Here is a 15225-nt window from a genome sequence, read left to right on the forward strand (position 1 = left end):
TGACATACATAATGATGACCATACAGTTCCATTAATGACGTACAGTACATAATGATGACCATACAGCTCCATTGATGACATACATAATGATGATCATACAGCTCCATTGATGACTTACATAATGACCATACAGCTTCATTGATGACATTTATAATGATGACCATACAGCTCCATTGATGACATATATAATGATGACCATACAGTTCCATTGATGGCTTACATAATGACCGTACAGCTCCATTGATGACACTCATAATGATTACCATACAGCTCCATTGATGACATACATAATGATGATCATACAGCTCCATTGATGGCTTACATAATGACCATACAGCTCCATTGATGACATACATAATGAAGACCATACAGCTCCATTGATGACATACATAATGATGACCATACAGCTCCATTAATGACATACATAATGATGACCATACAGCTCCATTAATGACATACATAATGATGACCATACAGCTCCATTAATGACGTACAGTACATAATGATGACCATACAGCTTCATTGATGACATAAAGATGACCGTACAGCTCCATTGATGACACTCATAATGATGACCATAGAGCTCCATTAATGACATAATGATGACCATACAGCTCCATTGATGACATAGATAATGATGATCATACAGCTCCTTTGATGGCTTACATAATGACCGTACAGCTCCATTGATGACATTCATAATGACCATACAGCTCCATTGATGACATACATAATGATGACCATACAGTTCCATTAATGACATACATAATGATGATCATACAGCTTCATTAATGACATACATAATGAAGACCATACAGCTCCATTGATGACATACATAATGATGATCATACAGCTCCATTGATGGCTTACATAATGACCATACAGCTCCATTGATGACATACATAATGAAGACCATACAGCTCCATTAATGACGTACAGTACATAATGATGACCATACAGCTCCATTGATGACATTCATAATGATGACCATACAGCTTCATTGATGACATACATAATGATGATCATACAGCTCTGTTGATGGCTTACATAATGACCATACAGCTCCATTGATGACCTTCATAATGATGACCATACAGCTTCATTGATGACATACATAATGATAACCATACAGCTCCATTGATGACATACATAATGATTATCATACAGCTCCATTGATGGCTTACATAATGACCATACAGCTCCATTGATGACATACATAATGATGACCATACAGCTCCATTGATGACATACATAATGATGACCATACAGCTCCATTGATGACATACATAATGATGACCATACAGCTCCATTGATGACATACATAATGATGACCATACAGTTCCATTAATGACGTACAGTACATAATGATGACCATACAGCTCCATTGATAACATGCATAATGATGATTATACAGCTCCATTGATGACCTACATAATGATGATCATACAGCTCCATTGATGACTTACATAATGACCATACAGCTTCATTGATGACATTTATAATGATGACCATACAGCTCCATTGATGACATATATAATGATGACCATACAGTTCCATTGATGGCTTACATAATGACCGTACAGCTCCATTGATGACATACATAATGAAGACCATACAGCTCCATTGATGACATACATAATGATGACCATACAGCTCCATTGATGGCTTACATAATGACCATACAGCTCCATTGATGACATACATAATGAAGACCATACAGCTCCATTGATGACATACATAATGATGACCATACAGCTCCATTAATGACATACATAATGATGACCATACAGCTCCATTAATGACATACATAATGATGACTATACAGCTCCATTAATGACGTACAGTACATAATGATGACCATACAGCTTCATTGATGACATAAAGATGACCGTACAGCTCCATTGATGACACTCATAATGATGACCATAGAGCTCCATTAATGACATAATGATGACCATACAGCTCCATTGATGACATAGATAATGATGATCATACAGCTCCTTTGATGGCTTACATAATGACCGTACAGCTCCATTGATGACATTCATAATGACCATACAGCTCCATTGATGACATACATAATGATGACCATACAGTTCCATTAATGACATACATAATGATGATCATACAGCTTCATTAATGACATACATAATGAAGACCATACAGCTCCATTGATGACATACATAATGATGATCATACAGCTCCATTGATGGCGTACATAATGACCATACAGCTCCATTGATGACATACATAATGAAGACCATACAGCTCCATTGATGACATACATAATGATGACCATACAGCTCATTAATGACATACATAATGATGACCATACAGCTCCATTAATGACGTACAGTACATAATGATGACCATACAGCTCCATTGATGACATTCATAATGATGACCATACAGCTTCATTGATGACATACATAATGATGATCATACAGCTCTGTTGATGGCTTACATAATGACCATACAGCTCCATTGATGACCTTCATAATGATGACCATACAGCTTCATTGATGACATACATAATGATAACCATACAGCTCCATTGATGACATACATAATGATTATCATACAGCTCCATTGATGGCTTACATAATGACCATACAACTCCATTGGTGACATTTATAATGATGACCATACAATTCCATTAATGACGTACAGTACATAATGACCATACAGCTCCATTGATGACATGCATAATGATGATCATACATCTTCATTGATGACATACATAATGAAGACCATACAGCTCCATTGATGATATACATAATGATGATCATACAGCGCCATTGATGGCGCACATAGTAACCATACATCTCCATTGATGACATTTATAATGATGACCATACTGCTCCATTGATGACATTTATAATGATGACCATACAGCTCCATTGATGACATACATAATGATGACCATACAGCTCCATTAATGACATACATAATGATGACCATACAGCTTCATTGATGACATACATAATGATGACCATACAGCTTCATTGATGACATACATAATGATGACCATACAGCTCCATTGATGACATACATAGTGATGACCATACAGTTCCATTAATGACGTACATAATGATGATCATACAGCTCCATTGATGGCTTACATAATGACCATACAGCTCCATTGATGACATTTATAATGATGACCATACAGCTCCATTGGTGACATTTATAATGATGACCATACAGTTCCATTAATGACGTACAGTACATAATGACCATACAGCTCCATTGATGACATGCATAATGTTGATCTTACATCTTCATTGATGACATACATAATGAAGACCATACAGCTCCATTGATGATATACATAATGATGATCATACAGCGCCATTGATGGCGCACATAATAACAATACAGCTCCATTAATGACATTTATAATGATGACCATACTGCTCCATTGATGACATTTATAATGATGACCATACAGCTCCATTGATGACATGCATAATGATGATTATACAACTTTATTGATGACATACATAATGAAGACCATACAACTTCATTGATGACATACATAATGAAGACCATACAGCTTCATTGATGACATACATAATGATGACCATACAGCTTCATTGATGACATACATAATGATGACCATACAGCTTCATTGATGACATACATAATGATGACCATACAGCTCCATTGATGACATACATAATGATGATCATACAGTTCCATTGATGGCTTACATAATGACCATACAGCTTCATTGATGACATTTATAATGATGACCATACAGCTCCATTGATGACATTCATAATGATGACTATACAGCTCCATTGATGACATACATAATGATGACCATGCAGTTCCATTAATGACGTACAGTACATAATGATGACCATACAGCTTCATTGATGACATACATAATGATGATCATACAGCTCCGTTGATGGCTTACATAATGACCATACAGCTCCATTGATGACCTTCATAATGATGACCATACAGCTCCATTGAGGACATACATAATGATGATCATACAACTTCATTGATGACATACATAATGAAGACCATACAACTTCATTGATGACATACATAATGAAGACCATACAGCTCCATTGATGACATACATAATGATGACCATACAGCTCCTTTGATGACATACATAATGATGACCATACAGTTCCATTAATGACGTACAGTACATAATGATGACCATACAGCTCCATTGATGACATACATAGTGATGATCATACAGCTTCATTGATGACATTTATAATGATGACCATACAGCTCCATTGATGACATACATAATGATGACCATACAGCTCCATTAATGACGTACAGTACATAATGATGACCATACAGCTCCATTGATGACATTCATAATGATGACCATACAGCTTCATTGATGACATACATAATGATGATCATACAGCTCCTTTGATGGCTTACATAATGACCATACAGCTCCTTTGATGACCTTCATAATGATGACTATACAGCTTCATGGATGACATTTATAATGATGACCATACAGCTCCATTGATGACATACATAATGAAGACCATACAGTTCCATTAATGACGTACAGTACATAATGATGACCATACAGCTTCATTGATGACATACATAATGATGACATACAGCTCCATTGATGACGTACAGTACATAATGATGACCATACAGCTTCATTGATGACATTCATAATGATGACCATACAGCTTCATTGATGACATACATAATGATGATCATACAGCTCCATTGATGACATACATAACGATGACCATACAGCTTCATTGATGACATACATAATGATGACCATACAGCTTCATTGATGACATACATAATGATGACCATACAGCTCCATTGATGACATACATAATGATGATCATACAGTTCCATTGATGGCTTACATAATGACCATACAGCTTCATTGATGACATTTATAATGATGACCATACAGCTCCATTGATGACATTCATAATGATGACTATACAGCTCCATTGATGACATACATAATGATGACCATGCAGTTCCATTAATGACGTACAGTACATAATGATGACCATACAGCTTCATTGATGACATACATAATGATGATCATACAGCTCCGTTGATGGCTTACATAATGACCATACAGCTCCATTGATGACCTTCATAATGATGACCATACAGCTCCATTGATGACATACATAATGATGATCATACAACTTCATTGATGACATACATAATGAAGACCATGCAGCTCCATTGATGACATACATAATGATGATCATACAGCTCCATTGATGGCTTACATAATGACCATACGGCTCCATTTATGACATTTATAATGATGACCATACAGCTCCATTGATGACATTCATAATGATGACTATACAGCTCCATTGATGACATACATAATGATGACCATACAGTTCCATTAATGACGTACAGTACATAATGATGACCATACAGCTCCATTGATGACCTTCATAATGATGACCAAACAGCTCCATTGATGACATACATATTGATGACCATACAGTTCCATTAATGACGTACAGTACATAATGATGACCATACAGCTCCATTGATGAAAAATAATATATTTTAAGAAATTGCAGTGTAGAAAGCCTCAGACCCAGAGTGCAGCCTTGTGGGTCTCATATCTTACAAATATGCATCTCCCCTGGTGCAGGTTTCAGAAATCTCTCTCGTCCTCTTCTGTTCGGTGGTCCTTTGGGATCTGTAACGACCAGTGGTGATGGAGCCGTGTTTGCAGTCCCCACCATGCTGCCGCCAAACAGCCGTCATGCCAAGATTTCCTCATCAAACAAGGAGTCTGAAGCTGCGGGTCGCCAGCACTTGGATGCAATTAGTGTATGTATATTGCGCTATCATTGCTTATATATCACCAACGTATTCCACGGCGCTGTACACAGATTGTAATCGCATGATTATAGGACCGATACAATTGACATCTGCTCCTGGGGTCCGATGCATAACTAGGTGGGGCGATTAGTAGTTATCGTGCATGCTGCACAATACACAGATCCAGCCCGGCCTCGGTACAAAAGTCTGCTTGCAGCAGCTATGTTTGACCAAGGCTTCAGCGGGGACTAGTCTTCTTGTCAATGAGCCTGTGAATGGTAAAGGATAAAAAGCAAACGTCAGTAGAATGGCAATGGACACTTTCATAATACATATTACTCACCTATTGTGAATAGAGGATCCTGTGTTGGTCACATAAATTATCAAGATCCGCTGCTGGCAGCGCTTTTGTCCACTGGCCAATAAAGTCACAGATGTGCTCGATGGGTGACAAATCCCAAGACTCTGCAGGCCATGACTGCAAGTTTAAGCCACATATGTGGCTCACAGTAGCACGAGTAACATGCGGCCTGGCATTGAAAAGTGGAACAATGGTTTCTGGGATACTTAGATTTAATGGTGGAACCAGCCGTACGGCCGCTTCTCCAATGTAACACTGAGCTGTTAGTGTTCTCTGGCTAAAGCCCAGAGCGGTCTGCCTACTAAACATTATGCCACCCCACACCATTATCCCAGTAATAGGACTGTTGTGCTGTTGCCCACATGATCTCTGGACCAATTTTCGGCTATCATTGCATTGAGGACAAAAGCGGGATTCATAGCTGAAGATGACCAAATTGGTTTCCAACTTGAGACCACATGGGCAACACCATGAACAGGTCTTCAAGAGGGAATGTCACACTGGTCCTGCTTCCAGGATTATATTGTGGGGTGGCATATTGTACAGGAGCCAGACCCCTCAAGTCTTTATTCCAGGTACACAGCTCGGCGTTACATTGATTTGGTGGTACATCCAGTGGTGTGGCCATTCCTCGAAAATGTTGTTGGAGCCATTGTTCAACACGACACTGCCATTACACATGTTGCTCATGCCACTGTTAGCAGCCTGAGAGGTCCCATGGCTGCAGCGTCTCTGGACTTGTCTCCCAACAAGCACATCTGGGACCTCATTGGTCGGTGACTGCACAGGTAACTGCCAGCAGCGGATCTTGATGATTTGTTCTAGTGTATTCAGCTGCAGAACCTTCCTTAGACGACCATTAATAAACCTCAGTGATGGCAGCCGAGGCTGGAAGTGTTGGAATTTCTGCACGTGGCTCATACTCCGTACTGAATTAGTCGAGTGGTTTTTGAAAATTTAGTTTCCATTTTTTTTCACCATTTGCAGATCATTAACGTCTCCATCCCGTAATTTCCAGAATGTCACAACTTTTCCTTTTTGATTAATGATCAATAAAAATGCATTTAAAATAAAAACATTATATAATCTTTCAAAGGAGTATTCCAGTTTTTAAAAACCCCCCTGTTTTCTGGTGTAGTTTGTTTTAAAACAAATGTCTCCTTTACCCCTTCCCCGGGTCCACAGCGGAGTCTCTGTCATGTGCCTGTTTTGTCTACAGTGCTGACGTGACATTGATTGATTGATTGTTAGCAAGCCCCATCCATGAGCTCAGCAGGTCAGAGCAATTATGCCGTAAACCCAGGCAGAGGCGCAGCGGCAGAGACTCAACAATGGACCTGGGGAGGGTGATGATTATTATTTTTTTTTTTTTTTAAATAACTTCAGCTGGGGTGAGGGTTTTTTTTCAAAATTTTTTGTTTTAACTGAAGTGATCATGCATATGTATCCACAGAAATGAGTGCGGACGTTGACAATTTGTCATTATTTAAAGGGGTTATCCAACACCTCTCTGATTTAGAACAGGAGAGGCGCTGCTGACATTATGTAAAGCGGCCATTTGACAGGTCTCCTGCACGATATCTGCCATTTGTGCTGTCAATGCAACACCCTGCTGGATCCACTTGCTTAGGCTCCTTAAACTTCCAGGCACTAATCGTCTCTTCTGTATATCTTACTTTTTCAGTCTGACTTTTTCTTACCGAAGGCTAAGAAGCAGAGAAGTCGACACCTTCGGAAACCTTTGGTTGTCCAGGTAAGTGGTACAGAGATATTCTGTTTTTTGTTTTTTTTATAAACATATGTGTATGTATAATATATATATCAATAAAGAGATTCATATGTTAAAAAAAAATAATCAGAATTTTGTTTAAAAACGGGATTTGTATCGCCGTCTTTTATATAATGTTTGGTACCGCTCCAACTCCTACACACAGGTTACTGTTACCCAATATTTTTTGGTAAGTTCACCATTTTTTAGTTTCTTTTTGTGACCATTAATTGTGACATTTCCCCCACAGAGAACGCTCCTTCCTCGACCGTCTGGCATCTCTCTACCACACGTCTGCTCCTTCTCCATCCTCTCCAACTCTTCAGTGGCAGGTACAGTAATGACCATGCTGCACATTACATTACCTCTCTGAGGATGGTGAAATGGGAAGATACCGGCTCGTTACTTACTTTATGACTAAAAAGACAGTATTAAAGGGGTTGTTCGGGCACATAATATTGATGGCCTATCTTTATGATAGGTCTTCAACATCAGGTCGAATCAGCGGAGGTCCGACACCTTGCACCCCCACCGATTAGGAACAGCACAGCTCCATTCAATGCATAGTGGCCGCTGCCGAGAACTGCAGATCCGATCGCATTCAAGGAGCTGAGCTGCAGTACCGGGCAGCAGCCACTACAGATTAAACGGCGCTGTGCTGTTTCGCTCCATTTAATGTTTACATCCGGCCGCCACCAGAGCTGATCGGGGAGGATGGAAGCTGTCTGACCCCCAAGGATAGGTATACTGATGACCTATCCTGAGGATAGATTGTCGACATAGTGTTCGGACAACCCCTTTAAGGCCAGCCTCAATTTGAAGATCTTCTTGTTAGAAGGATGTCACCTCTGTGATCAGCAGATTTTGCCGTGCACAGGGATTGTGTGTGTGACGTTGTATTCCCTTTCATTACAAATTCTCTCCTGATCATCATAACATGATAAATAATTGTACAAAATTTATATTTCCAGAAGCGCCAGTTATTTGTAGGTCTTTTTTATTATTATAAAATCCTTCACGACATTACAAAATAAAACACAACAGAACAAACAGAAGAACAAAACTCCAATCAGAAAACAAGATGACAAAATCAGACACAAAACAAAAAGAAACCAGAAATAGAAACAATAAGTAAAATTCTCAACCTACAAAACGGAAAGCGCCAGTTATTTGTAATAACCCAACATGGTGGAATCTTAGCCTAACCTTTTACAGGAAATCTGTAAGCAGGTTTTTGCTTTTTTTTTTTTTTTTTTTTTTTTTTTTTTTTTTTTAATACAATCAGTGTTTTCTCAGCAGAAGATTATCATTACAGGATTAGGTGTTTTGTGCCTCCTGGTCCAACCACATCCCCACCATTCAGGGCCGGCGTCAGCACCTGGGCAAGTGCCGGGGCCCTGGCGAGACGGGGGGCCCACTCATGCTGTCTGGGGGAGCCGCCACGCCCCCCATGTACCGACCCTATCCTGCGCCCATCATAAAAGGGACCCACGCAGCCCCTTACAGCCAGCAATGATCATCGCTTCGGCTGTAATCTTGTGTGCGGCACAGGACCTGTGATGAGGTCACAGGATGGGAGGAGTCGGGTCACATGATCAGGTTGGCTGCAGGACTCTGCTGTGCTGGTTGGGTCATTGTGTTGGTCTGAATGAGGTAAAGTTTGTGTGGGGTCAGGAGGGGTTTACGAGGTGGATGTAGCAGAGCCGTGTGTGTACGATGTGTACGGATCGGAGCCTTGTGTGTACGATGTGTGCGGATCGGAGCCTTGTGTGTACGAGGTGTACGGATCGGAGCCTTGTGTGTACGAGGTGTACGGATCGGAGCCTTGTGTGTACGAGGTGTACGGAGCGGAGCCGTGTGTGTATGAGGTTTACGGAGCGGAGCCATGTGTGTATGTGGTGTACGGATCGGAGCCCTGTGTGTACGGAGCTGAGCCGTGTGTTTATGGAGCAGAGCTGGGGTTGTGCAAGGTGTACGGAGCGGAGACGTGTGTTTACGAGGCATACAAAGCGGATCCGTGCGTGTACGAGGTGTATGGTGGGGAGCATTTATACTTCCCGAGTCCCAAACGTCCCGGATCCAGCGAGACAGTCCCGATTTTGACAGAGCGGACAGCGGGATCGCCTTGGAATCGGGGATGTCGGCCATGTGAGCGGATCATGATATGTCCTGCACCAGGAGGCTCAGGTGGGCACTACAATGGGAGCCAGGCTGCTATGGTATCTTTATAGAATATTTCTTTCTTTGTTTCTTTCTCTCTCTCTGTTCTCTTTCTTTCTTTCCTTCCTTCCTTCCTTCTTTCTTTCTTTCTTTCTTTCTTTCTTTCTTTCTGTCTCTGTTCTTTCTCTCTCTCTTTCTTTCTCTTTCTGTTCTTTCTTTCTTTCTGTCTCTGTTCTTTTTCTCTCTGTCTGTTCTCTCTTTCCTCTTTCTTTCTTTCTCTCTCTCTCTCTGTTCTTTCTTTCTCTCTCACTGTTATTTCTCTGTTCTTTCTTTCTCTCTCTCTGTTCTCTCTGTTCTTTCTTTTTCTTTCCCCTTTCTTTCTTTCTTTCTTTCTGTCTCTCTGTTCTTTCTTTCTCTGTGTTCTTTCTCTCTGTCTTTTCTCTTTCCTCTTTCTTTCGTTCGCTCTGTTTTTTCTTTCTTTCTTTTCTTTCTTTCTCTCTCTGTTCTTTCTTTCTCTCTGTTCTTTCTTTCTTTCTATCTCTCTCTCTCTGTTCTTTCTTTCTTTCTTTCTTTCTTTCTTTCTCTCTCTGTTTTTCTTTCTGTCTCTGTTCTTTCTTTCTCTTTCTTTCTTTTTCTTTTTCTGTTCTTTCTTTCTCTGTTCTTTCTTTCTCTCTGTTCTTTCTTTCTGTCTCTGTTCTTTCTCTGTCTGTTCTCTCTTTCCTCTCTTTCTTTCTCTCCCTGTGTTCTTTCTTTTTCTTTTTCTTTCTTTCTGTTATTTCTCTCTGTTCTTTCTTTCTTTCTCTGTTCTTTCTCTCTGTTCTCTCTTTCCTCTTTCTTTCTCTCTGTTCTTTCTTTCTTTCTTTCCGTCTCTGTTCTTTTTCTCTCTTTCTCTCTCTTCTTTTTCTTTCTTTCTTTCCCCTCTTTCTCTTTCTCTGTTCTTTTCTTTCTCTGTTTCTTTCTCTCTGTTCTTCCTTTCTTTCTCTGTTCTTTCTTTCCCTTCTTTCTTTCTCTGTTCTTTCTTTCCCTTCTTTCTTTCTTTCTCTGTTCTTTCTTTCCCTTCTTTCTTTCTCTGTTCTTTCTTTCCCTTCTTTCTTTCTCTGTTCTTTCTTTCCCTTCTTTCTTTTTGTTTGTTTCTTTCTTTCTTTCTTTCTCTGTTTCTCTCTCTGTTCTTTCTTTCTTTCTTTCTTTCTGTTCTCTCTTTCTTTCTCTCTGTTCTCTCTTTCATGTGTACACTACTAATCAATAGCCTCCTGAATGTGTTTTGCCACAGAGCGAGTGTCCGTGTGGATCACATGTGTGTCTGTGTGATCCACACGGAGACAAGTCCGTTTTTGGCCAGCACCATGGATGCCACACGGCATGAATCGTGGTAAGTGTTAAAGAGGGGGGGGACCCACTGAGACTCTTTCGCCCGGGGCCCTCAAAAACCTGGAGCCGGCCCTGCCACCACTGACTGGCAGTTTTTTGTCAATACGCACAGAAACCAGCCAGTCAGTGGTGTGGGCGGGATTATACAGGGCTAAGCATTCTGAGCTTTGCTAGATCTGCAGCAGAGAGAAAGCTGTGATTCTGTCACAACTGCTGCACCCAGTAAACTAAGTGACACATCGCTAGAATCGGGGTCTCTGTCCCTACCTCGTGCAGCTGTCAGACTACTTTACATAGCAAAATCCTGCTGACAGATTCCCTCTAATAACCATGCCTGCGGAGTATGCACTATGTACTATACTAGGAAATGCAAATGTCAGCGGTATCTTGAAATGTTTATCATTTGCCACTGATACAATTTTTTCTTTTTTTTTTTTTTTTTTTATTGCAGGACGAGGCTCCTTCAAACCCATCCACTCCACTCTCAGCAAAACTGCGTCTCAGCCCATCGTACCAAAAGGACTGACTCCAGCCACCAATTCTTTAGCAAGTGAGTAACTAGTCTGCGTCCTTCAGGCTTTTCTAAACTATATGGGGGCTGAAGGTTTTGCTAGCACACCGGGTAAACCTGGCCAAACATAGCAGCAGACGCCGAGCTCTGTGGCTCTGCTCAACCGCACAATCACTGGGTAGAGGAAACAAAAAGATCGGCCATTAAAATTCCAACTAGTTGATCTTTCTCTACCCCGACATAATCAGTCAGGAGTGATCAGATAGTCAACTGACTGACCTAAGGTCTGCAAGGGCGTTAAGGCTGTGCCTTCTGTCAGGAGTATACCATATATCCAAAAGTGGCAAGCAGCATGATGTAGGGGCAGAGACCCTGCTTCCAGTGATGTCACTTACTGGTCTTCTTGGTGCAGTGTTCATAAAATCCTTGTTATCTCTGCTGTGGCTCTAGTAGTTCTCTGAATGCTAAGCTCTGTTTAACCCCACCCACACTACTGATTAGCAGCTTTCTGTGTACACTGTGCATAGGCAGAATGCTGCCAATCAATGGTGGGGACAGGGTTACGTATAGTAGGAGGACTACATGGCATGAGACAACTAGTCGTCTAGTGATTATTTCAACGCACCGTTCAGTAAGTGACATATTGCTGGAATCAGGGCCCCAGCCCCTGCATCATGCTGCTGTCCAATTCCCTTGAACAAAGCCTTCACAGCATTTATACAATCCGTGTTCAAGGTCTTAACTTTAAAGCTTGTTTTTTTTTTTCTGTAACCCTGTAGGTGCCATTGACATGGCTGCTAAAAGTGCAGGGATTATCCCAGAATCTTCCTTGCCGGTTCTGGAAACTGATGGTTTGGTTGGAATCGGTCCACTTCCATCAGATAGTATGACTGGCACCGTAGTAGAGCCTACAATGGAGACCAGCGGTGGTGATCCCATACCCGCTGTGACTGTGTGCGCTGAGGTGAGCCTCTCCATAGTGTCGGTCCAGTACTTGGTCGGTGGCGTGGGTCATTTCATAACACCGAGTTATTGACACCTCTGCATTCTTCCTTCCAGGTTCCCTTCATTGCTCTTTCCACACGCTCGGTGCAAGACGCAGCCCAGCCATTCCAGGTACAGTTCTCCCTCCCTCCTTTTAAGTTTGTGTCTTCCACAAATCACGCGTGACCTCCCTTTTTTCCTTTTTAGCCATCATCCATATTGTCCATGGCTCCTATCTTTGAGAATCCCCTTCAGAACGGCCCCCCAGACCCAACCAACTGCACCCCGACTAGTTCAAGCACTTGCTTCTCTCCTCCAAACGTCTCTGCTCTTCTGGACATATCCCTGCCCGGCCCTCCGGACGACGTTCTGTCACACGGGGAGCCGGTGACACACATCAGTGACTCCATCATTGAGATTGCCATAAGCTCTGGGCAGTACGGTAAGCTCACAGACGAATGCATCAGTGATATTGAGTTCACAGTGAGAGGTGTTATATTTAAAGGTCTCAAGGAGTGGTGGGTGGGAAGTGAAGACTTTCCCAGACGGTTTTGCTTTTATTGAAGGCAAATCTGTTATCTGCTTTTGTTAGAATTGGAACTATCCTGGTAAGTGTGATCAGATCCAACGAGGCCCAGACATTTGCCAAGTGTAATACTTGTACTGCAGACCACCGGTGCCACGTTACCGACTAGTATTGTACCAATCCTTATTATTTTTGCCTTTTTTTTTTTTTTTTTGTGGTTTTCCAGGAGAAGCTGTTCCTCTTTCTCCAGCCAAACTCAATGAAAACTCCAAAAGTCTTCCTTCCCCCTCCTCAAGTCCTCATCAGAGTTGGATTGCTTCTCCCAGCCATGACCCTCAGTGGTACCCCAACGACTCCTCCGACTCTTCACTCAGTAGCTTACTCTGTAAGTACAGACTTCACTTTACAGGAGGACTTGTAGATAAAAGCTTCATCCTTGTAGAAAGAAAAGTTTTACAACTTTCCAATATACTTTTTGTCAATTGCTACCGATTCAAGTGACACATTGCAATAAAAGTGCCAGATTGCTAAATCGGAAAAATCCAAGGCACCGGATGTTCTCCTCCAAAACGTAATCTTTATCGTCACTACATATCCAGAATTAAAAAGTGACGTTTCTGCCACAGAATGTGTTTTATCAAACCACATACAAAAAGGACAGATCTTATGGCTTGACACAATAAAGATTACTTTTTGGAGAACCATCTGATGCCTTGGGGTTTTCGGATTGGCAATATTGTGGAGAGTTGCACCAAGACAGCACGGACCTCAGAGTGGTGCACGAGGTCCACAGGATTGCACAATATTGACTACTAAGAAGTGCCAGATGGAATACGATTACATGTACGGAGACGCCCTGCTTCAGTGAAACAAATTACTCTTTGGAGCTCTTGGTTTGACATCTACCCAAGTAATAGCTGTATATCCATAGGGCAAAATTCCACCAGTTCTTTTAGTCTGTCCTTGTGGTATACATCAACATAATGTTTTCTTTTCTGTATAGGGCCATTGCAAAAAAAAAAACAAAAAACACTGACTACACAGAGTCCTAGACCTTTCTTCTATTCATCTTTCCACTTTTCTCTGCAGCAAGCTTTATCTCTCCAGAGAAGAATAAGAAGACTGCACCGGCCGCAGCAGGGAACCCCAGCGGCACATCTCTCTTAGGCCCCAGTTTGCTGGATGGGAGCTCCAGAGATTCATTTGTGTCTCGCTCCTTGTCAGATGTTGTTGAGGTTTGTATTACCAGTCCTGTATTGTAGATAAGCCCCTTATGATCTCATGTTCCCGTAATGACAAGGTCTTTATGGGTTAGTGCCTGTATGATAGGCACGTGATCCCTCGCAATTAGTGCCTGCCTTGAAACCTTTGTTTAGTGGCTGCATTTGTACCAATGGTTGTCATTTAAAGGTATTACCGGGCTTGGGGCAAAAGCTGGCAATCACTCTATGACTGCAGACTGCTATAATGAGCACATTGTCCGTTTCTAGTCATTCCTGAGTCCGAGATTATACATATGCGATTTGCACACTTTGGTCACATTCTGACTAGTCTGTTTCTCTTAATTTTCTATTGAAAAAGCTGAACGAGTCTAGTTGGCACGTGACCGCGAGTGTGCAAATTGCACAATATAATTACGGTATATGCTACAAAGTTAGCCGCACTAAGTAAGTACTTTTTTTATTTTAATTTTTTTTTTTTAAACATGAAGATCTAAATCACTC

At 41.2% G+C, this 15225-nt stretch overlaps 1 protein-coding gene across 2 annotated transcripts in view; it reads left to right on the plus strand.

Moving 5' to 3' along the window:
• CRAMP1 (cramped chromatin regulator homolog 1) overlaps positions 1 to 15225 on the plus strand; it is a 60685-nt gene that overhangs the window by 42063 nt on the left and 3397 nt on the right. For both annotated transcript variants that reach the window (XM_073553609.1, XM_073553608.1), the window contains exons 12-20: positions 5651 to 5832; positions 7869 to 7937; positions 8203 to 8284; positions 11932 to 12030; positions 12771 to 12955; positions 13051 to 13107; positions 13183 to 13417; positions 13728 to 13886; positions 14591 to 14736. In XM_073553609.1, coding sequence (XP_073409710.1) covers positions 5651 to 5832; positions 7869 to 7937; positions 8203 to 8284; positions 11932 to 12030; positions 12771 to 12955; positions 13051 to 13107; positions 13183 to 13417; positions 13728 to 13886; positions 14591 to 14736 — 1214 coding nt within the window. The remainder of the gene's footprint in view (positions 1 to 5650; positions 5833 to 7868; positions 7938 to 8202; positions 8285 to 11931; positions 12031 to 12770; positions 12956 to 13050; positions 13108 to 13182; positions 13418 to 13727; positions 13887 to 14590; positions 14737 to 15225) is intronic.

The sequence above is a fragment of the Dendrobates tinctorius genome, unplaced genomic scaffold (assembly GCF_039654945.1).
Source record: "Dendrobates tinctorius isolate UK_male_01 unplaced genomic scaffold, ASM3965494v1 ptg000202l, whole genome shotgun sequence".
Taxonomy (NCBI): Eukaryota; Metazoa; Chordata; class Amphibia; order Anura; family Dendrobatidae; genus Dendrobates; species Dendrobates tinctorius.